Source organism: Sander vitreus, chromosome 23, assembly GCF_031162955.1.
Source record: "Sander vitreus isolate 19-12246 chromosome 23, sanVit1, whole genome shotgun sequence".
In the NCBI taxonomy this organism is placed as follows: domain Eukaryota; kingdom Metazoa; phylum Chordata; class Actinopteri; order Perciformes; family Percidae; genus Sander; species Sander vitreus.
Window position 1 is genome coordinate 5,386,842 of NC_135877.1, and position 23,778 is coordinate 5,410,619.

A 23,778-nucleotide genomic window follows, 5' to 3' on the forward strand; every position below is an offset into this window, starting at 1 on the left:
ATACATAAGCCTACATGATGAACAACATGATGTATTACTGTAGGTGTTGGTTTGAAACACACCTACTGTACCTGTGAGATGATAAATGACAGCCCTGACTGAAACACTTGTACGTGTGCATACTTTGGAGGCAAGTCTGTTCAGCCTGAGATTCAGAAATATGCAGCTGAATATGAGCCAACACTAAACCTCAGCATTGTCAGGCCTTGGTTCTTTATGACCATGGTCATTTCCTTAAAATATCAAGCGGCTGCTAATGTATCAGATTTTAGGAATTCTTGGATGGGAGGATTTCTAGGTTAAATGTAGTGTAAAAGACAGTGATTTAAAATGGAAATCTACAAGATGTTTTTATTTCAACTTTAACCTGTGACAACCCGGTTCATGGGCTTCAACAAAGATGGGAGACCAGACGAAGTATATGCTTAAGTATATGCTCCCCCCTCCCCCCATCTCCACTCTGCGACCCAGCAACTCTGCTGAGAAGCATTTAAGAGTGACAAGACAGAAGTCTAGAGAGATTACACAGTGGTACAGCCAACATTTAAGAGCCAGGTGCTCTTGACAGAGTATCTGTCCGGATGGGTAAAAGCAGTCCATGGCATCAACCTGTGGTTTGGGCCATGCAAAGAGTTCAACCAAAGTTATTGGATTGTGGACCAGAGGAACACTACCCAAGCCTTTGAAGAGACTTCAAAATGTTGCCAACATTTGCTCTTCAAAGACGTCATTTTAACTTTAGCAACCCCTAACCTTTCACCCAGTATCGCCTCAGCCACCTTGGATCCCAGGAGCAAGTTAAGAGGGAGAATAAAACAGGAAGAGCAGGAGGATAAGCCAAAGAAAGCATCTTGGGAACAGTGATATCTTTTACCGAATCCGTGAGATCTTTTTGGTCAGTATGTATACCCAGCGTTACACTTTCTGACCCAAAATACTCTTAATGTTTAACACAACTAATACCAGTGTTCAGGTGTCCAACCAAGTGATCTGCAGCTACACAAAAACATTAACCTTCAAACTGCCTTGCCTTTTTTAGAATTACAGCAAACCAAAGCTCACTGAACTGGAAGTGCACACGCTCAACCAAACATAGCAGCTTGAAGGTCTTTCTCCAAACAAAAAGGCTCACTAGCCAACCACGCACAATACAACGGGGACCAAAGCTACAACAAAACTAACCCAGCCAAGGCATGAGAACCAGAACTGCTACTTAAAGCTTGTCAAGTACTTTAAAGTTTTTCACTTTACAACAAAATTGGGCACCCAATCACTCTAAGGTGTTCCAGACTCATTTGATAGCAAACCATGTTCAAGAAACTCACTTCTTTAACTGTGTGCTAGTGCTCCACTAGCCATGATTTACGGAAACAAGGGCATTAACTTATCTGCCAAAACTGATGCGAACAGAATGTAAACCACCGTTAACACTAACAAACTACCTGCCAGAGCTCAACACTCCAATACACAGCCGTAGCGTCACTGCAGCCCCTTCCCTCTAACTGTCTAACCAGAAACTAGCTAACCTCCATGCCATTTTATTGGCTACCAGCCAAAGTTCATTTAAGTGTGAACTAATTGCGACAGGTGTGTTGCACACATCGAGGTTGAAAGTTTTTTGAGTATGGTTTTTGGTAAGTGGAAACGCAGTAAGGTGGAAAGTAGAACTGTGGAAACCGTAGAACGTTATATGGTGTTTGAGTTATTTTGTTTGATTAGTTTTGTTATCATGTAAAACTAAACGGATTGACATATACAACTTAAAGTTGCAGATTTCAGAAGCACACCACGGGTACACTACAGACCAAAAAACAAATGTGCGTCAACAGTATTTAACGAACTCCAAAGATAATTCACTCTTAAGCCTACAGGGACAGCAGCAATTTACTAGCCGTATACAGACACACAAACTGCACCACAAAATCACCTTCAAACAGTGCGGCAACACAAATCACTCCGTGGAACAAATCAGAGACTTCTTAAACAGTACAACTGCAACCCAAACAGCCTACTTACCACACTCGACAAATGTCTCCCAAACAAACCAGATACTAAAGCAAAAGCACAGACCAAAGTAGAGCACACATCATCTAAAACCTAAATACAACAAAGATATCTTGGAACCAAACGTTAATAATAGACAATGGCATGGTCTAATAGTCCACATGCTTCGGAAATGTGTGAATAAAAAATTCCGCAAAAGGAAAGAGGGAGTTGTCTCAACATGCCTCATATAATAAATTCTTCCCAAGTGGAAGCACTGATGCTGGATCATCTGGAGGAGGGTGTGTGTGTGTGTGTGTGTGTGTGTGTGTGTGTGTGTGTGTGTGTGTGTGTGTGTGTGTGTGCGCGTAGTTTAACACAGATGTGTGTGGCTCTCAGTTCTGTATGATGTGGTTGTGTTTTCTGTAGCTCCACCATCGGTCGGCCAAGGACTCAAGTGTTACATATTATAACTTGAGCACAGTAGCTTCCTGAGTTACAACACTTCACATAACCAGCAGCTGTAAATCTCTCCCACTGTACATGAGATGCTTCAGCAGTAGCTATTATTGGTTGGGTATGGTTGAACCAGCCTCCCACACTGTGAGTATTGCAACCTTTTTGCAGTTTATTGTGATTGCATTTCTGGTACCATTAATGTTACAGAGATGACAATGAGACAGTAGTGATTTAGTCTGAGGTGCTAGTGTGCTTTATCAATTAAAGGAATGGTCCGGCATTTGGGGAACTGTGCTTTTTCGCTTTCTTGTCGAGAATTAGATGAGAAGATCGATACCACTCATATCTGTATGCTAAATAGGAATCTACCCATTACTTTAGCTTAGCATACAGACTGGAAGCAGAGGGAGACAGCCAGTCTGACTGTCCAAAGGGGGGGGGGGGACCTGCCACGTTCTTTGTTTGTTTCCTTTAGTATACACAGGTTGCCTGGCAACTTCACGGTGACTCCTGGAACTCACTGCTCAGAAAATAGGAATGTTTTCACATTATTTTATGGATTAAACTAACAAGATATAACATGCTATTTAGTGAGCTGCAGAGGTGCTGGTATGCAGGTTGTGTTATCTTTGGACATACTGTAGATAAGAAGCTATTTCCAGTTATTATGCTAAGCTAAGCTAATCCGTTGCTGGCTGTAGCTTTATATTTAGCGTACAGATTTGAATGGTATCAATCTTCTCATTGAACTCTCTGCAAGGAAGTGCACAAGGGTCTTTCCAAGAATTTCAAACTATGCCTTTAACTCATGTCACCTCAGAGAGGGGTGCATGTATTTATGGTTCAGCATATGTCCTAAACATCACAGAGAAAGTGGGTGATTTGTAGCAGGACATAGCACATTGTAGTAATTCTGACTGAGTTTAGTTTGCTAGTGATACTTATGCAGCTTGGAAGTCGCCACAACTTATTTGTAATAATTTATTTTGACAAATGAGCGGTTAGATAGGCAGGTTGGTTATGTCAAGAATGAATAACCCAAACATCCAACAATAACTTAACTTGTTGAATTTTCTACATCCACTTCATTGCATTTGCTTTGTGGCTTCCAGTGGAGGATTGTGATTGCAATTTCCAGCTCCCATGACTTGTGTGAATTAGTTTAACTGAGTCAAGTTTGTTCTTAAATGACCTACCTAGCTTCAATACAGTTAAAAGATGTAATGAAATTGTTCTTGTCTTAATGCAAAATGTCCTGAGGAGGAAAAACAAGCGTTGGTCACATTTCTATAAATAATAAGTGTCATGTGATGTATGTTACATTATATAGCCGTCGCCTACTTGCAAACAAGTACACAGTGCTGATAGATTTTTGCACGCAGGGGCCAGAAATATCTGTTGCCTTGGACCTGTGAAATTCTTAGAGGCCGTCTTACTTTTAAAGACTCAAAGAGATTTAGAATATTATTATAACATATATACATATTTAACACGTTTTATCTTTCACCATGTCTTTTTTAGATAGTCCAAGATCTGTTTTATTTGATATTTGAGCAGATATTGGATGTCATCTGGCCAAAGAATTCCCAGCAGACTGTGTATGTGTGTGTGTGTGTGTGTGTGTGTGTGTGTGTGTGTGTGTGTGTGTGTGTGTGTCGGATTCATCCATTCAAACAACCAAAGGTACTAAGTTATAGTACATGGTGTCACATTAGAGATGTTTTGTTTAGAAAGTGGAGGTTAATAACCCCTTGATCCATGATGGACCTATGTTGTTCAGCTGATGTCAACACTGATGTTATTCTCCTGCAACAGAAATTAACACATTAACACGTCCACGTCAGGAAATCTAGTTAAATGTTTATAAGCCAAAGAGGAGACCAATTTAAAGGGCTGCGGCTATTGATAATTTTTTTATTGTCGATTAATCTGACGATTATTTTCTTAATTAATCAATTAGTTGTTTGGTCTATAAAATGTCAGAAAATGGTGAAAAATGTTCATAGGTGTTTCCCAAAGCCCAATGTGACATCCACAAATGCCTTGTTTTGTCCACAACTCAAAGATATTCAGTGAAGGAGTGAAGAAGCTATAAAATATTCACATTTAAGAAGCTGACATCAGAGAACTTTTACTTGTTGATGACTCAAACTGATTAATCGATTATCAAAATAGTTGGTGATTAATTGAATAGTTGGCAACTAATCGATTAATTGATCAATCTTTGCAGCTCATTTTTTTTAACAGTGTTTTTCAACGTCAGGGTTTTCAACAGGTCTTATGTTCTCAAGTTAAAACAAACGCACACAGAGGTGATAAAAAAAAAGATCAGCAGCTGCACACTGAATTAGAAAGAAATAAGCTCATAGTATTACCTCATCTCCTATTTGAGCAATCACTTCACCAAATCCTGTGTCAAAACTAAACTAGACACTTCCTCGCCAATATTAAAACTATATTTTGGAAAATTAGGCTAAGCGTCAAGTGAACTTCACAAAACAGTCAAAATGTGTTGGCAAGCTCAGCAGTAGGTGGACACTGTCAGTAAGATGACTCAGTTGTGCCAATATACTTATTACAAGAAGTAAGTGAACATTGATCAACATTTACTGGAAAGAGTCAAAAGAAAACTGAAAAAGTAGAAGACCATACAAATGTGTCCAAGTTGGACCAGCCGGTTCAAATGTTGGCAGTCTATGTTCTGTTAAAGAGAGACCCTTTTCATACAACATACATATTTACCTGCATGATACAGCTGCATTAAGGTGGACACTTGACAATTCATCATGTACCAAATCAAGCGAACTAAACCTGTTTATTTCAAAGAGTCAAAAACTAACCATAGCCTACAGAGTGCCATATTGACACTGTATCACACTTCTAAGAAACAAACATAATAATAAAATACTCACTTATACTTATAAACTATACTTAAAGGTCCAGTGTGTAACGTGTTTAGTTGTTCATGATCAAAATCTGTGTTGCCCGTTCACAAACTTGTCCTTTTTCATGAATATTTACCACCACCATCAATTCCAAGTATTCCTTTTGGCTTGAAATTTTACATTTGCATTCGCATGAACTGGGGTAGACGCTCCATATTCATGCGCCATCTTGAAATACGTTAGCCGGTAAGGGACATACAGGACATACTGCTCCGCCTTTTGCGTTTTCGCTGTCACATGATAAACTCACAGGTGCTGCTAATGCTGCTAATGGGTATCGTCGCTAGTTTGAAGAAGGAAACATGGAGGACCACACGTATTCAAAATCCAAATTTCAGGAACAGGAGTCTTCTTCTTCGCCCAGAAAACGAATAGTGAAAAGAGCAAGAGACCAGTTTTTTGAAGCGTGAAGGCTACCGTAGCTGTAATACGTACTTTAAACTGCATGGTGCGAGAGAGTTGATTGCGATATATGACCTCAACGCTAGATGGGAGAAATTCCTACACATTGGACCTTTAAACTACAATTCTTGTCATAAATATGCAGCTAACGATTATTTTCGACATGGATTAATTTGCCAATTCTTTTCTCAAATAATCATTTGCTTTATAAAATGTTAGAAAATGGTTAAAACTATTTCTCAGAGCCCATGCAAACATCTTTAAATTTCAGACCAACAGTCCAAAAACCAAAGATATTCAGTTTTACTGTCACGAGACGAGAAAAAAGCATATCTCCAAGTTATTGTTGGGGTATTTTTGTGACCTTAACAGATAATCGATTATCTAATAGTTACCTATTTATTTTCTGTGGATTTACTAATCGATTAATAGTGCACATGCTAACTGAACCAATGTTCATATTGCCGATGAGTGTTTTCAATTTTCTATTCTGAGAGAATATATTTAAAATTTGCTATTCTTTTACACCTAATAAATTATTCATTAATCGTTATTACTCTGAATTCGTTATTATCTAGGGAAATACACTTATACAAAATATACACACAAAATATAGTAAGTCCCAAACAGCCATCCAGTGTCCAGGTGTTCCTCACTGGTAAATGTCCCAACTTTCAAACTCTAGGTCCCCACTTTGTATCAAAGACTTGAAAAAGATGTGAAAAGTTTGAAGTCTCAAGCCCTAACACAAGATGACATCATCAGGGTTATTTTGTCAGGCTTTGCTAAGCTTCCTACACAACAACAGCAGACTTTATACAACCGTTGTCTGAACAGTACTTCTTGTGATGATTAAACTGATCTTCATGTGTACAATTGGTGGCGTGTCCCTTTAAGTTTTTGCACTACAGATAAAAGAAATCTCTGCCATTGTAACAAACCATTACACCTCTTCGTGTAATTGCATTCCTGCCTCAACAGCTTCTGGCATTATGCCACAGAGATATCAGTTACACATGGTTCTTTGCCTCAACAGGACACTTGAAATCGTTTTTTCATGTGTATGTGATATCTTTGAGTTCAGTCATATAGCTGGCTGCTGCTCCACTCTGAGGTTTATGACCCCCAACCCCCGAAGCTAACTCTTATCTCTGTTTGGTAAATCACGGCATTGGCTCAGGGACAACTTTCTAGTCACAGGTGATTGGCTAAGCATGTGAAGTCCAAAAAACACTTGAAGGACTGCAATGCCATTTAAGGAATGTCCCTGCAACTACAGAAAGGATTGTGGTGACGAGTTCGCGGTTTGTGGGAATTTGACTTTCACTGCTATTCACTTAGTTGTTTTCTGTAGGGATTCCTGTATATACAACTTGTCAGCTGTCTTGTGGCTTTGCTTTTTCTCCTAAATGACCAATACCCACATTACTTGACTCTAAGAAAAGTTGCATTTGTTATTTGGGGGATGGGCGTTTAGTCAGTTGAAAACCAGCAACTTAAACAGACGTATTCATTTTTGTTGTAACGTGCTCTACTAGCAGTTATGTTTGCATATTTGCTAACGAATTAGGCCTCCGTTGTTTTGATTATTAATTTCCTGGATTTAAAGCAAGACTTTGGTCTTACAAATGAAAATTCACAAGCAAAAACAAGACACCTTTTCTCAGCTCAATACACATTAGTTTTGCAGCTACAGCCCTACTTGGTCTGGTAACTTATGGTAGCCTTCATTTATGTTAGCAAACTTCAGGCAAAATACAGCTTCTTCTTCTTTTTCTTTGTGCTACTGTTACAGTAGGTTTTAGCATTTAGTATTATCCAATACTTTTTCACAGTGGCTCCTGTTCAGTAAAAGTTATATTACAGTCAATCTTCTGAATTGAATTTGGTCCATAATCTGAAGAGGCTTTCATCCAAACGGTACCAGTAATCACGCCTTGATGTCGAAGGTATGCAGTCAAAAATATTTAGTTAGTCAACCATCAACGAGGTTTCATTTCCGGGATTGTTCAGGTGCCGCCAATTCCGCCGGATGTCCCTTATTTCGGCCGGATGTCCGTCACCTTCCTCTTTCTTTGTGTTGGCGTTCTAAACTCCGGTGGATTTCTGAGGACTATGGTTAACTGCTCCTCAGATCTCTGCAGGGTAAATCCAGACAGCTAGCTAGACTATCTGTCCAACCTAGTTTTAATTTCGTCAGACAAGACAAGAGTAAATACGTTCGTCAACGACCTTTTTTTCCGTGACTAAGATGAGACAATGACGAGACTGCACCAATGTCCAAAAACGCTGACTAAGACTAAATTAGCACGCATTATTGTTGACGAAAAAAGACAAGACTAAAATGTTTTTGCATAAAATAAAAACTAAGATAAAATCTCTCTTCATTTTCGTCTACAATTGTCTCTCCATTTTCATCATGAGATAGAACTAGTGCAGTGCCCGTTTGGAGCGCGTGCCTGTTTCAAACAGGCCAACTGCTTGGTTCCCAGTATTTTTTCCCCCACATCTTTATATAACTAAGCGCGGTTCAATCAGGAGCGGCTCGGCTGCGGCTCATCTAGAGATTGGGCGTGTCCCCTTTTTTTTTTCGTCTAGCCATCACACATCCAGGTAGCGATGTGGCCCGGGCGCGGGAGGAAGGAAGCCCGGTTCAGCCTGCTGCAGAAGCCGCTACAGCGTGCAGCAATGTGCCCCGGCCCCGAGCAAGGGAAGGAGACAGGTTTAGCTTGCTGGTGAAGCCGCTCTTAAACAGCTTGCAGAACAAAACGTGTTGTAGAGCCCGGGAGCCCCGGCGCTTATCTAACGTGTCTGTGTACGATTGTATTTGCATGAAGGAAGAGGCTCGATATAATACCAGACGCGTTTAACAAAGCTGCATTCAACAGAAATCATTCAACAAGTGTAATGAAGGAACTTGTTTTGGTGGAACATGTGTACATTCAAAAGTTGTTTTAGTTGTGCAACGGAAAAGTCAGATTGGACTAGAGTTAATTTGGTCACCTATTTTTAATTTAGTCTTAGTCTTAGTCTTGTGCCAAATGTCCTTGTTAGTTTTAGTCATATTTAGTCATTCACATATCTTTTTTTTGTTAATCAGACTAAAAGCCCAGAGGCTTCCCGTTGTTCTACGTCCGTCCAAGACGATTGTGATTGGTTTAAAGAAATGCCAATAAACCAGAGCACGTTTTTCTCCCATCCCAGAATGATATGTGGACTAGCCATGCGAGACTAACCATCAACCAACTTAAAACAATCCTACTTGTCGTGATTGAAAGTTAGAACGCTTAAGTGTTGCTGTTGTCGACAGGAAGTCTCATTTGCAGCCTGTCACAGGCACACTCGAAAGATACGGATTCTTTTAATCTAACCACATGGATGGGGCTTCCATGTTTTGAACCCACTTGAACGATTTTGTCTTTTGCCAATAGAAAGTTTTTCCTCAACAGATTTTAAAAAGTTTCCAAGTTGCTGTGTTGCAGTTTGTCCCTCACATGCTGCACTCGTGTGTGTGTGTGTGTGTGTGTGTGTGTGTGTGTGTGTGTGTGTGTGTGTTCCTCATTTGGGACAGCATTACAACGTGAACAGAGATAAAAAAAACTCATTCCTGACATGAACAGGACCTTGGGCATGGTGACATCCCCAACGCTGTGCTCTGATTGGTCGGTCGGCGGCACAGCCTACTCCAAAACCGCTGCCAGTTGCCCGCAGCACTCTTGGGCATCTGTGTGTGTGCAGCTGCATGTGCAAACATTTGTGTGTGTCTTTGTCGGTACAGAAGAGACGGCACAGTGACGGCAGTCAGTTGTTTCAAGCTTGTGTGTGTGTGTGTGTGTGTGCAGCATATTTAACAGCAAACGCTCTGGCCATGTAAAAATTAAAATTTCTAGATTACATTTTCTCTTCGTTAATTTTTTCTCACTTTTATGTAATTTCTGTTAAGGCAGAAGTGTGTGCATGTGTTAGTGTGTGTAGTGGGGGAGTTATGAGGGTGCTCAAAGAGGGAGGGGCCCTTGTCTTCCCTCATTGGTTAACAGAGGCCCTCCCTGCTCCCTTTTAAAAAGCCTGCTCTCTCACCTGAGACACAAAACAGCTACGGCCGCTCACCCATTCACCTGTCCCTCATCTGTTTTAAGAATACATTTATTCCTAAAGAAAATAAAGGAACAATCCGGGGACCATTTTAAGGATTTTTTTATTTATGAAGTAAGTATGCCTGCTTTGCTTAAAAAAGTTTTGCTCATAACGTGCATGAAAAAAAGGTTACAAACCCTGGAATGATGGAAATTCTCCAAGCAGTTTTTTGGAGCAAAAGTCTTTTCTTGACTCTACTTTTCGAGCTGCAGTAGGGTGTGTTTAACCCTTGTGTTGTCTTCCCTTCGACTTTTTCCAACGTTTTTGTTGCATTATTCAACACTTTTTTTTTTTTTATTCATGGTCAATAAACCTAATTTATATGACTTATATTATATATATAATATATATTATACCTAACTTTGAGTTTTTAAAAAAAGGTAAAAAAAATATGATTATTTTGACTAATAGTTAAGATCAGAGGATGTTGAGTGGATCACATACTGGGTTAGGTCAACATTAAGTCAGGATACTGTTTTGAAACCATGTCTCACATGCTATAAAATTGAATAAAACACCCACAATTCAATGGAAGTAGACAAATGTGACCCGAGGATAACATGAGGGTTAAGGAAAACACACTGGCTTTCACTGTTACAAGTGAAGTAGACCAGAGTCTCAGCAGTGTGCATCGCTGGAAGGAATTTTGCTTTCAGGTGGCTGATGCAAGAGTTTGTTTGGGTGGAAGGAATATCAGATAGGAGAGTTTTTCAGAGGGAAGACAGGAGGTTTTATACTGATTTGTTGCAAGAACTGATCTACTAGTTCAAAGTGTTCTTTTAATTTGAAACTATGCAAAAGTTTGGAGAAAATTACTTTTTTTTCAGCTTTTCGATTGTCAGTGAATCTTTGATCTTACCATCTGTATACATAGTGACAACAAGACATTCTGTAAATCGAATGAAGCTATGAACATAACTGATATTGCTTGATCTGATCTTTCAAATTCAATGCGTGCAGTTTTTTGGCCCTACTAACTAACCTAACTTGTTGACTTAGAACAAAGTTCAGTTGTTTCTGCATGATGTCCTTTAATGCTTTGGGTTACTCTGTGAACAGGAACAGGAAGTGTGATCACTGATAAGTTTGGTTGATTTGCTCGTCTTTTCCTGTTTTCTATTTTCACAAGTCACCACGCAGGTTTGCTTCTGCTTTCAAAATTAGTGACAGCATGTTGGACCAACTGAAATTCTTTTTAATGCTGGTCATCATATCTAAGACAGTTTTAGACATCTAAGACAAAAGATGGAATATATTGTTTAATCAAGAAAAAGCTATAAGCTTAGTTGTGTGTGTGTTGGCCAGTGTTTGGCCTGGCCCAGTATTAAAACCAACAGCTGTAAACACAAGTGTGAAGGCATCCCAGAAAACAATGGGAAGTCCACGCAGTGGAACATAGGGAAACCAGCAGACGAGCGCTAGGCGAAGACGTTTGCCCATTTAAAGACAAGGGGTGTAGGTGTACGCCGTCAGTTCGCCATGTGTTTATCTGGCACGAATGCTCCTTTAGAGCAGATCTTTTCCATGATGAATAACTCCTGGGTGGAGGAGAGGAACCGTATGGGACTGACAACTCTGAAAGCACCACTCATTACATCTCCTAGAGAAGATCCACCCCTCAGAAAGTGTTCTTCCTAAAAGGTATCTTTAATTAAAGGTTCGTCCTCGGTTTTTGTTATTAACGAGGTCGCATAAGCTGACTTTGTCCACGGCATCTGACATTTTCGAGAAGCCCAAGAGATACATTACGAGTGCATCAAACATCTTGGGCAATTTGGTTTTCCTGGAACATGCAAAGGAATAGACCCAGTATGCATTGTTTTTATTTCTTTTTCTTTAATTGGGCAGCAGACTGGGCATGGGAAGTGCATTGTTGCCTCCGGCCAGTTAAAAATCACAGTGCATTGTTGTCACTGAAATGGTTACTCAAGATGCATGCATCCGCCGGTTAAAAACCACAATGCACTGTTGTCTCTGAAGTGGTCACTCCAGATGCATGTGGATACGCATTCTAATGCCAGGTGTGAACTGGCGTACTTAGAGCTGTCCACTTGTAATCGCATCACCCAAGACACATGTTAATGCCAGGTCTGAACAGGGCCTATTGTAATCGTAGGTGTGGACTGCAGTCAGTTTCACCTTTGCAAAACTGATACTGCGTCAGAGCTGGGCCTCTGAAGCAGGTTACCAAACGTGTGCTTCCATAGTATTATGGTTGTCGCAACAGCAGCATTGAATTCCCAGAATGCGTGAAGTTAACCAAATGAGACAGATTAATCCTCTTGGCAATGAAAAGTGAAAACTGCCTTCTCGCCACACAGCAGAGAGCGACAGTGAGAGATTAGGTGTACTGGCCTGTGTGATGTGGTTGTTAACGGTAATATAGCCGCTTAATCTCTGTTGGCTCAAAGATATTAGAGGTTTAAAGATCACAGGGAAAACAACTGCCTACCAATGACTGAAACTTTTTGTTTTACCTTGTAGAACTGCATGGGGTCACCTGTTTGCAGGTTGACTGTACACATTGCGATGTAAACATCCCGTTGCTAAACCACTTTTCAGTAGAAGCTGTTATTAAAAGCTAAGTTCCCAATACAAGACTTCATAGTCGCCGGTTCGCTGTACTATTCACATTACACAACTTGCTGTCTTGTTGTTATCTTTTCACACTACCTGACTGACAACAACTTTGGTCCGTGTTGCAAATGCAACACACACAGTCAAGGGTGTAACTTTGGTTTGAGAAGTGGGGGGGGGGGGGGGGGGACGCAAAACAGGGGGTCCTATACCAGAAAAATGTTTTTGATTTAAATCCCAAATCCTGCATTCTACATACATTTAGGGACTATGATGATACAAAATCCAGGAAATAATTAAATTGATCATAATGATAAATTCTGCCAGACAGAATAGTACTAAACTATGTATAAGAAAAAGAAATTCTTACTTTCTTTATTGTTTATTATAGGGGCGATCGCCAAGACTTGACAGAATCATTTTATAGAGTCAATAATGTTCTCAATTTGAAAGTGGGGAGGACACAAACAGGGTTTTTTGAAAAGTGTGGAAATTACACCCTAGCACACACTAAAGTAACAGGCGACACCTCCCCCTTGTTTCCCCTCAGCCCGCAATTTTGCTCCCCAACGCAAATTTGCATTTCCTAGGATGGCGAAGTAAGTAAGTAATATCAGTAGTGAAATGAGTGTATGGGTGAGTGTAACATGAGGTGTGTGTTAAGGCCCGGACACACAGAGCCGATAATCGGCCGTTGGACAGTCTGGCGAGGTCAGTGACTCGAGTCTGTTCGGTGTGTTCCGTGCCGTCGTCCGTCTTAGGGGCCGTCGTCCTTTATTTTGGCCGATTTGACATATGTAATCGGCGGGGCGGGCACTGCCGGCAGTCAGACTCAAATGACCCATCTGATTGGTAGAGTGCTAACCCGGAAACGGGGAGCGGAATGAGCGTGACTAGAGTCTCTCAAAATCTGACGAAAATCTTTTAAACTGACCTTTGTCGATCTGAAATGAAGACAGATTCAGCAACTGCATGGCCTATTTCTCGCTTAAAATGTTTTCAGCAACACGTTTCAGTGAACTTCGGTGTACAATATGAGATCGTATTCTGAACAAGCCGCCATGACAGTCTGTCTTTGAATTTCAGGAGAAACAAGACAATACAGATTAGCGTTGCCTGCTGTTATGGAGACGTATTGCGTCTCGTCTCTTCGGTGTGTTCTGAGGCATTTTTTTGACCAACTTGGGGAGACTGATCAGTCCAACTGGCTTTTCTGCCGACGGTTGGCCATCTGGTTGGTGTGTAAGCATCTTAAGGGAAAAGTCAAAATATAGTGGCTAAATGAAGAGCCTGAGTGTACCCGGGGTGGTGCATGGTGGTGAGACAAAAGAGACCAGTGCATAGTTGTCAGCCGTCTTAAATACATGTTTGTCAGGCCGAACAGGTATGCCACATCTCCTCCTGACGATCCTGGCCTAGTTGTCATACGTCGCTACATTTCTGAGGGGAATATTTTACTTTTTACTCATCAACATTCATTTCACACTTACATTGCATATCGAGATTTTACAAACACTTGGCTAGCTACAATATTACATTATGTTTACATGTTCTATAACAATAATGTAATAGTACAGTTCAATATATACTATGCTTTTACTTTTGTTGCATCTTTTTTTGTTTAGTTTTTCCACCCATCAACCTTACTGTTTTGGTTCACTCTCACCACTTTCATAGTGTCATTTTCGGCTGCAGCAGCTGTTTTGAACGAGATAACCGACTCTTCTAGGCACCAAATGGCAGACAGAAACGTTAGCGATTAGCTGGTGAACACAGTGGAGCATTTAGCCGATACAGAGCCAGATATTTGCACAAATACTTTTGCTCTGGCATTCCATTGGAATTGGCGTCACCCAATTGCTGCTGTAAATACTTGGAGCTACATTTTTCTCGTGTGACCCCTCTGTTGCTGTGGCAGTGTACGTGTTGCTATGTTATGTGTTTCGCTTCAAAGAGCTCAAAGAGCTCACTATGTAAGTGACAAACAGCCCTGTAAATAATTTGGCTGTAAGTAGCTATTTATAATCACATAGGCTTTGTTAACTGTCTTTTGCACTCCTTAAACAACTTAATGATGAGTACTACTGATGGAAAATGTGCGTTCCCCTGTGCAGCACTGTTGGCTTTTTTTTCTTTAATGGTAGTGGGTGAGGCTGAGTAAACCATAAACAAGCAGCCTGTTATTGGTGGCATTCAGGCAATCTCTTGAACTCATTGCATCTTTGACCTGGTTTCAGGGTTTGTTGACTCAACTCCGCCCAGGAATTTCTATGTACCTCGAACATTGTAATATCTTCCTAAAGATAGATTAGACCCAAGTGAGACATCAATTAGTATTTGTATTATATATAGCATTTTACTAATAGCCATTATACAACAACAAAATATAGTTGTTAGCGCCATAAATCAAGCTGGTGTGAAATGGAAATAGCAATAAAGCTAACAGGACGGCAGCCCTGCTAGTGTTGGTGGCGCTGTGTGAGGCGCCAAGGTTGCATCATGTCCCAGCTTTCCTCTTCAAGGTAACATAACAAACAATCCCTCAGTTCCAGGAAATGAGATGGACTGATTTGCAGGGTAGAGAGCCCCATTTTTCCCAAAGTGTTCTTCATCCAAGGCCAAAAGGCCCCGTTGAGGCCGAAAAAGCCAGAAAATACATCCGTCTGCAGGCTTGTAATCAGCTGAAAATGGGCATTCCTGTGGTGATCTTGAATGTCAGTGAAGTATAGCCACTGTTGTTGGAGATGTGAACCCAACATCTTCAAAACTGTCTTAGTAATTTCCTCTGTTTCTCTTTTTTTATAGGTCTTTTGTAACAACTTCTAGCAGAGGTTGAGTAAGAAGCACATCACCGCCTTGTGAATATCAAACCCTGAAATACTGAAAACTGAACTTCTCCGCCTCTTGCCCTGCCGTGCACCACTATGCCGGGAGCCGTGGATCGTATGGAGCTAAGTAAAGTCTCCACAGAGGCTGATGATGACAGCAACGACAGCCTTGATGACCGCTTCACAGAGCCCATCGACTCTGAGAAGGCCACCATTGACAGGTCAGCAACCATGATGTCAAGATTTCCTGCCCCCATATTAGCAGGCACCACCAGTCATTTGACATTTAGATTGAGGCAGTTATTACAGCAGTGGGACTTTGGGGGCTGCTCAGAATGATCTAACATTGTTGATTGACAAGGAGGCGGCGACTGGTGTGTGGTGGCAAGGTTTTAATTTTCACACACTCTAAGTGAATTAAAGGGTACTTTTTTTCAACATGGACCCCATTTTCCCATGCTTGGTGTCTAAGTGACTCATGTGAACAAAAATCGTTGAAATTGGACCAGTATTGAGCAACAGTGCTGTAACCGGCAGTCCCGAACCAGGGTGCAATGTAATCATATAGGGCAATTGTACACCGTCAATTTCCATCCACTAAAAGTGCTGTTTTTGCCACTGCCACTGTTGTTATTTTAAATGTCTGACAACATTATGAAAAGGATAGACCTTAAAGAATAAAATCTTTTTTGTTTAACCAGAAACAGCACAGAGAGCGCTATCGCTGACCTCTCCACACTCCAGTCAAATAAACAATCATTTTAGCGTGTATAGAGCCAACATATTTCCACATGTAAATGGGTGAATTACGGATTTATTGCAACCAAACTAGAGTGGTGATTGTTGGAACAGTGGAAAGACGAACGACAACAGCTTTTGATTTTATTTTGTTTCTGTCGACTTTGAACCCAACACCCTACTTAGGTCAAGTGATCTGTTTGCTCTCACAACACAAAGGAAACAGTTGATGGCGAGATGCCAGGATTTTTACATTTTGCGTCATGAAATGTAACCTAAAAGTTGACATAATATAAAGTGAACTGTCCACAGTGTATGCATGTGTTCATTTATGCTTCTTTTTTTTTGCCCCTGCAGTCAGTTTATGGATGACAATGAGGACGGAGAAAGCCAGAAGTTCCTGTCAAATGGTTTGATGAAGAAGAAGAAATATGACGAATACCATGAAGAATATGTAAGTAGTTTGCTTCCTGCAATTACAGTCTGTTTAATCAAAGTAAGCCTTGCCACATTAGTCACTGTGAGAGCAGCCATAAAGGGTGTTAGAAGCTGGTATAACAGTATGTTAGCAAACCAAAAATATGAGCTCTGCAACGAATCACATAACACTGCAGCAAATGTATTTTTAAACATTAACTTTTCCAGTACAAACCCAACACTTTGGATTTTATTTAGAGTGTACTGGACTAAAAAGGCATTCTGGGAAATGTTTGCACTTACGTGTTGAAGTAGAAGTTGAGTGTGAATGGGTCAATTCAATAAAACTGAACTGTATCCAACAGTTTAGGAGAATGTGATGGTGTATACAGTATTTCCTTGAATTACAGCTTGTTGGTGACAAAATATTTACTATTGGCATTAAAGTCTTGTGTGGTTTGCTGCTTCATGTACCTGTGCATGCACATGCCAAATGTTTGATATCTTTCTTATTGCAACGTCTACACTACCGATGAATTGTCAGTTTTGTCAAATATCTGAGACCGATTTTTATTTCAAAGGCAGACTTTTCAGCAATGTTCATCTGTTTTCCTCATTACATATCCCTCTTCCTTCTTTGTTTTCTCTCTGAGCAGCATCCCGGCCACACCTCCTTCGGGATGTCTGTGTTCAACTTGAGCAACGCTATCATGGGCAGTGGCATCCTGGGCCTGTCCTACGCCATGGCAAACACCGGCATTGTGCTCTTTACGTAAGTACTACTGCGGCAGAGTAGATGTTGATATTATTTCTCTAAAACCTTCCATTTTCTGTGTATCGCCTATCTATTCTGGGATAGGGGGGAAAAAAAACACTCTGGCTTGTTTGTATTTCTTTAAACCAATCACAACTGTCCTGGGCGGCGCTAAGCTCCGATAGCGAGAAGGGAGGGACGCTAGGCTTTATCCCACCAATGTGCGTCCATTTAGCCATTAGCACTATATTTTAAGTATATATGTTGTTATTGTGTACTGTACATTTTGCTGTTATCAGTACAATGTAGTTTTGTAAATCAAAGTCAAAGTTTTGATAACATTTAAAGATGTAAAGAAACAAGAAAGAAGAGTCTACAGCCATGCTAGCAGCTCTGTAAAGCTGTGCTAAGACACAGGTGCTTTGAGCTAAATACTATTGTCAGCATGCTAACACGCTCACAATGACAATGCTAACACGCTGACGTTTTAGTGGGTACAGTATAGGCCTAATCATAACCGTCTTAGTTTTTTAGCGTATTAGTGTGTTAGCATGCTAACATTTGCTGATTAGCACCAAGGGGGTAAGCTTCTCCTCGGAACGCGTAGCTCCTATGGCGCCATTTTGATGCTAACAAGCCATCACCTCCCGTTAGCATTCCATTGACTGCCATTCGTTTTGGCGCCACTTTGACAGCAAATAACTTTACATCTGAAGCGTTTAAAGACTTTTAAGAGCAACGGAATCTGTTGGTCCATTTTATATATGTCAGTGATTAGCACCAAATACACAGCACAGCTGAGGCTGATGGGAATGTCATTAGTTTTACAGATATTTGGTCATAAACCAAATTATTAAACAAATAAAAAATCTGACCTGATGATGGCACTAGATGAAGAGTCATGGCTTTATTACAATTTATCCTGAAGGGGGACATGAATGCGTTTGAATTTAATAAAGTAGTTTTCGAGGCATTTCACCGAAAACCACCACTGCTGGTGGCGCTAGTGTTCAGTATACATGGGATACATGGCTATGTGTTGGCTGGCCAGCGGGACAGAATTAACTCTTGCAAAAATATAAATGATAATCACATTACCACCTGGAATATAGAGCAGCTCTGCCACACAGACATGTTTGAACTCCCTGTGGCCGCAATTCCTCTGCCATATTTCTCCCAGCTCTGTCTGCTCCCATGCATTATCAGCATTCATGGGTGGCTTTAAACATCTGACACCCTGCTGTCACCGTACACCTCCTGTCCACTATCCATGCCCCTGCTGCATGGCCACCTCATGACCTGGTGGTGCTTTAAGGAACAAGAGAGCACTCCTCTGAAGCTCAGTGTCAATGGAGTAGAGGAATATCACAATAGCTATTTAAATTATAGCAGAAAAGGGAATAATAATGAACTATCTTCTGCCACACATTTCCTCAGACACCACCAGCACAAAACCCTTCTCCATACTGTTGACTTTTCTCTTCTTCCTTTTCCCCTGCATCGTTTCAGTCTCTTTCCCTAGTCTCTAGATTGAAAGGATTCAAATTACCAAAGCTGACTTCATTCACACAGGGGTTGTTTTCATGTCTCATTTTTGGACTGATCGCTGACTTTTGCTTTCCCTTTCTGTGCAGAATCCTCCTCGTCGCTGTGGCCAGCCTCTCCTTATATTCTGTACATCTTCTCCTTATGACAGCTAAAGAAGGAGGTTGGTGTTTTAAGTTAATTTCAGTTCCGATTACTTTGTGGAATCCCAACTAGAGGCTGACAACTATTTACAAATGATGTTCAAATTTGGGTTGGGTTTGACCTACTTGACATGGTGCTTCGAGCAATTTTTTGTCTAAATACAGTGTAAAAATAACTAAAAATGATGGATCTGCTGTCTGTGTTGGGCTATTCTTGTTCAGTGCTGGGGTTTGCTACGTGAACGTTCCACATCGGCTATTTCAGGCGGAAAATATTCATGTAACACAAACTCTGTGCTTCAGCCGGTTCTGACAGAAAAAAACAGAATGCCTGTCGGGTTCAGGTTGGGCTCAGTTACTACTCTCACTTGCTCAGGTTCGGACAGAATAATGCAGCCCGAGTCACATTCTAGTCCCAACCTGGGGTCGCAAGATAAATCTAAGGGGTTGCGTGCTGATCACCTGAGTAGTAAACAAATTCTGCTGCACAAATGTTGCATGTTTGTTTTTTTACACTTTTTATCCAATCTTTGCTTCCTTTTTTGTGTGAAATACTGTTAACAATCAATACTTTTACCTCTTCAGGCCTGTCTTTGAACTGCTTACAACTAATAAACATGCAACCTATGACTAGGGGTCACAAGTACATATTGCTTAGTATTAAGGGGTCAATAGACCAAAAAAAATAAAAGGTTGGAAACTTGTGCTCTAAAACACTATTGGAAAAAGTATCTTTTTGTACTGATCCACCCCCTTGTGGTCATAAAAAGAAGTTGTGCTTGAGATGGAATATACTTCAAATTAACCTGATGCTTTTTGTCGCTGTTCTTGTTGTGATGCCTGAAATAATTTTTTTCCACGGCTAATGTGAACTTGTCTGTTCTGGCAGGATCCCTCATCTATGAGAAGCTGGGAGAGAGAGCATTTGGTTGGCCCGGGAAAATGGCAGCATTTGGATCCATAATTATGCAAAATATTGGAGGTAGGCTGTGAATTTGTGTGTGTGTGTGTGTGTGTGTGTGTGTGTGTGTGTGTGTGTGTCAGCTTGATTTGAAAAAAACTGCAGTTTAAAGGTCCCAAATCATGCTCATTTTTAGGTTCATACTTGTATTTTGGGTTTCTACTAGAAAATGTTTACATGTTTTAATGTTAAAAAAAACCCACTTAATTCTTTATTCTGTACCTGAGTTCACCCTCTGTCTGAAATGCTACGTTTTAGCGCCTGTCTCTTTAAGCCCCCATTCCCGAAAAAGCAAAGTCTGCTCTGATTGGTCAGCGTTTTCCACATGTGCGCTCTCTGAGTCTCTGCACCGTCATTGCAGCCAGGGAATGACTGTAACAGCCCTGTGGTAGCACTTTCTACATATATATATATATATATATATACTGCATATATATATATATAGTAACGTTGTGACATCACAACCGTAAGGAAGTCCTGGCGGCTTGTTTAAAGGCACAGTTTCTGAATACAGGCTGTGTGCATTTCTCTGTGTATTGACCGTTTTGATACTTGATACTTTCACATCATTTAAATAGCACCTCAACCTGCTTTATATTTACAAAAGACATGGATATCTCACTTTTTACAAAATGGGACCTGTAATACAATTGCTAATACTATGTGTGCATGTAATGTAGCTTCTCTGTCTGACTGAAGTTTCTCTGTCATGTCCTGCAGCCATGTCCAGCTACCTCTTTATCGTGAAGTATGAGCTACCTGAAGTGATAAGAGCCTTCTTGGGTTTAGATGAAATCTCTGGGTGAGTGTGTGTGTGTGTGTGTGTGTGTGTGAGTGTGTGTGTGCGTTAGAAGATAACTATTGTGTGTGTGTGTGTACAGTAACAGTAAAGGCTTTAACCCCTGTGATGTGTTTGCAGTGAATGGTACCTGAACGGGAACTACCTGGTGGTGTTTGTGTCCATTGGAATCATTCTGCCTTTATCGATCCTTAAAAATCTGGGTAGGAACTCACTTTACACCAGCCATTGTGAATAGAGAGGCGAAGTCCCTCCCCTTCCGGTGGATCAACATGGGACCGGACCTTAATTCGGAGGCGAGAAATGTACGGTAGTGAACGGGGAGAGACTAATTATTTTTTGAGTGCTGTGGAACCAAGCTAGGCTAGCTGGCTAGCTAGCAAGCAAGGTGATGTAAATTGTGTGAGACGAGATATTTACTTCACTGAGCGGTTTCACACAAAACTAAGCGGTAATACGACAAACCTACGACAAACTGAGACTTTCTTCAGTTCACCTTTTTTTCAATTGACCAACATCATATCACAATTCAACGGGATGAAAAAAATAATAAGTCTCTCCCCGTTTACTGCCATACCATTTTTTTTTCTCTCAAAATCAGGTCCCATGGTGGTCCTCCGGAAGGGGAGGGACTTTGCCTCTCTTTTGTATATTGTTCAACTATTTTACCACATGCTCTGTAATTCAGTATTCAGACACTAATTCAGAAGCAGGATCCTGCCGTTGGGAGCAATTTCTTTGCAAGTTCTTGCAGCTGTCTGTATGCAACTTGGCCAAACCAGAAGTAATGTAACACTAGTGAAGCCCTTAGTCAGCTCTGGCAATTAGGAGTTACTGTAAGGGAACACTGCTATTAAGCGTGCAGTCAGCTCCAACACTCAGATGTAATTTATGAGTGCAGATCCAACTCAGCTTGCTGAGCTACAGAAAGGCTACACACTGAGCCCGCTGCACAGATTATGTGATTAAACCAGTTAGACGTGAAGAAGCAAAGAAGATCAAAGCCTCAATTTCATTGAATAAATGACAACAGCATTTCTGATTTTGGTGTTTCAGGCATTAGCTTTGTATTCATGGGTATTATGTTTAATCTCTGTTCCATCCAGACCTTATTAAAAGTTTGAGTCCCACTGCAGGTCAAATCTAAACTGCCACTCATATAAAATGTATGTTTTGTTGATGTAACGATGCATCGTGAATCGGTTAAAAGTGATATAATGTGTAAAGATTATAACCGTTTGACATAAAAAATTAATTGCAATGCAATTTTTAAAACACCTAGGGCAGATCTACTTTTGATTTCACTTGTTTGGCTTCAGACGTCACTATGGGTTCTTAGTTCCTTTACTTGAAGATATTTTTTATAATATATTTAGTTATTTTAATGTTCTCTCCTCTTCAGGCTATCTGGGCTACACCAGCGGCTTTTCCCTTTCCTGCATGGTCTTCTTCCTGGGTGTGGTAAGTTCAGCTCTCTAAAAACTTTTCTTTTTAAATCATGATCAAAATGTTGGATTCAGACACAGTTAGTAGATTTGGGAGAGGGTTGTTCAGGTTTACATTTATTCTTGAAATGTCTTATGCTGTGTTCACACCGCCCGCGTTTCGCGCAAATTGCTTGGCGGGATTACATACAAAGTCATTGCAAAGACGCGAATAGACGCAAATTTGCGGCGGGCAAAGCGAATGACAAGAACACGCTAACTTTGCGTCATTCTTTTATCAACGTGTGTTGAAAATATTTCAGTAGTAACGTGGCGCAAAGCGAATTTACACAGCCAGTGTGAACACAACATTAGACCACAGGAATAGCATGTATGCATTTTTAAAATGGGCGTAGTTCCCCTTTAAGAATGTATCCAAACACTGTGTGTATGTGAAAGGGGTCGCTGTCAGTGTTGTGTTCACAGCTTGTTTCTACTGCCCTCAAGCTCAGGCAGTTTCAACAACATAGCAGAACCAGATTGTTAACTAGCTTCCGCTTGACCCCGTCCTCCCTACTGAGAGTTAAGGACCTCCAACATGGCCGCCACACGGTGTATTACATTGTTTAGAGACCCATGAATGCAGTTCAACATTAAGAAAATAACATTATGTAGAAAATGTGGAACTAGTACCAGTCTATTGGAAAACAGTCTGTATAGACGACGTTTCATTTCTGGGATTGCTCCAGCGCCGCCGAAAATTCCGCCGGATGTCCCTCATTTCGGCCGGATGTCCGTTACCTTCCACTTTCTTTGTGTTGGCATTCTAAACTCCGGTGGATTTCTGAGGACTATGGTTAACTGCTCCTCAGATCTTTGCAGGGTAAATCCAGACAGCTAGCTAGACTATCTGTCCAATCGGAGTTTTCTGTTGTTTTCTGACTAAAACAACTTTTGAACGTACACGTTCCACACAAACAAGTTCCTTCCGGAGGCTATTTTGCAGAGGCACCGTGGCTCCGTCCAGCACTTAGCACCGCCCAAGACGATTGTAATTGGTTTAAAGAAATGCCAATAAACCAGAGCACGTTTTTCTCCCATCCCAGAATGATATGTGGACTAGCCAGACCTTCTTCCACAGTGCTGTGGAGACTAGTTGGAAAATAAATAAACTCTTGTTGCAAGCAGGAAGTTTTTGTAGTGAATTTCCTTTATTTGTTGTTCTCTCGTTTCATTCGGAAGAACGGAACGTGACTCCATATTGTTCTTTTCCAGGTGATCTACAAGAAGACCCAGCTGCCCTGCCCTCTTCCTTTCTTTTACCACCACTCGGCCAACCTCAGCATGAACGCCACAGACATACATGGGTTGTACCCGCTAAACAACTCGGCGCACATAGATTTCTCCCGGTCCGACGTTTCCCCGGCGGTGCTCGGCACCCACGACGGCCACCACTCCACCGGCGTCCACGTCGAGCCTCACCCCGACGACGAGGAGATGTGCACGCCCAAATACTTTGTCTTCAACTCACAGGTACGATGGGGTTGGTGCTAGCCTACAGGATAGGATAAGATAAGATAAGGACAAGTTTTATGTTGGTCACGAGTGACAGAAATTTGTTTTTGACAGGGCAGGCTCAAACGACATAAAATACATATATAAGAAACAT

The 23,778-nt window shown here is 41.0% G+C and overlaps 1 protein-coding gene across 2 annotated transcripts in view; it reads left to right on the forward strand.

The window, feature by feature from the left end:
- Nucleotides 1-23,778, forward strand: part of slc38a4 (solute carrier family 38 member 4) — a 48,176-nt gene that overhangs the window by 9,103 nt on the left and 15,295 nt on the right. The window contains exons 1-10 of one of the 2 annotated variants that reach the window (XM_078242481.1): nt 9,871-9,995; nt 15,306-15,549; nt 16,424-16,520; nt 17,140-17,255; nt 18,872-18,945; nt 19,815-19,907; nt 20,607-20,688; nt 20,806-20,888; nt 22,088-22,146; nt 23,385-23,642. In XM_078242481.1, coding sequence (XP_078098607.1) covers nt 15,425-15,549; nt 16,424-16,520; nt 17,140-17,255; nt 18,872-18,945; nt 19,815-19,907; nt 20,607-20,688; nt 20,806-20,888; nt 22,088-22,146; nt 23,385-23,642 — 987 coding nt within the window. In that variant the 5' untranslated portion in view covers nt 9,871-9,995; nt 15,306-15,424. Of the gene's footprint in view, nt 1-9,870; nt 9,996-15,305; nt 15,550-16,423; nt 16,521-17,139; nt 17,256-18,871; nt 18,946-19,814; nt 19,908-20,606; nt 20,689-20,805; nt 20,889-22,087; nt 22,147-23,384; nt 23,643-23,778 lie in introns of those variants that run through there. The other variant, XM_078242482.1, reaches the window with a different exon arrangement.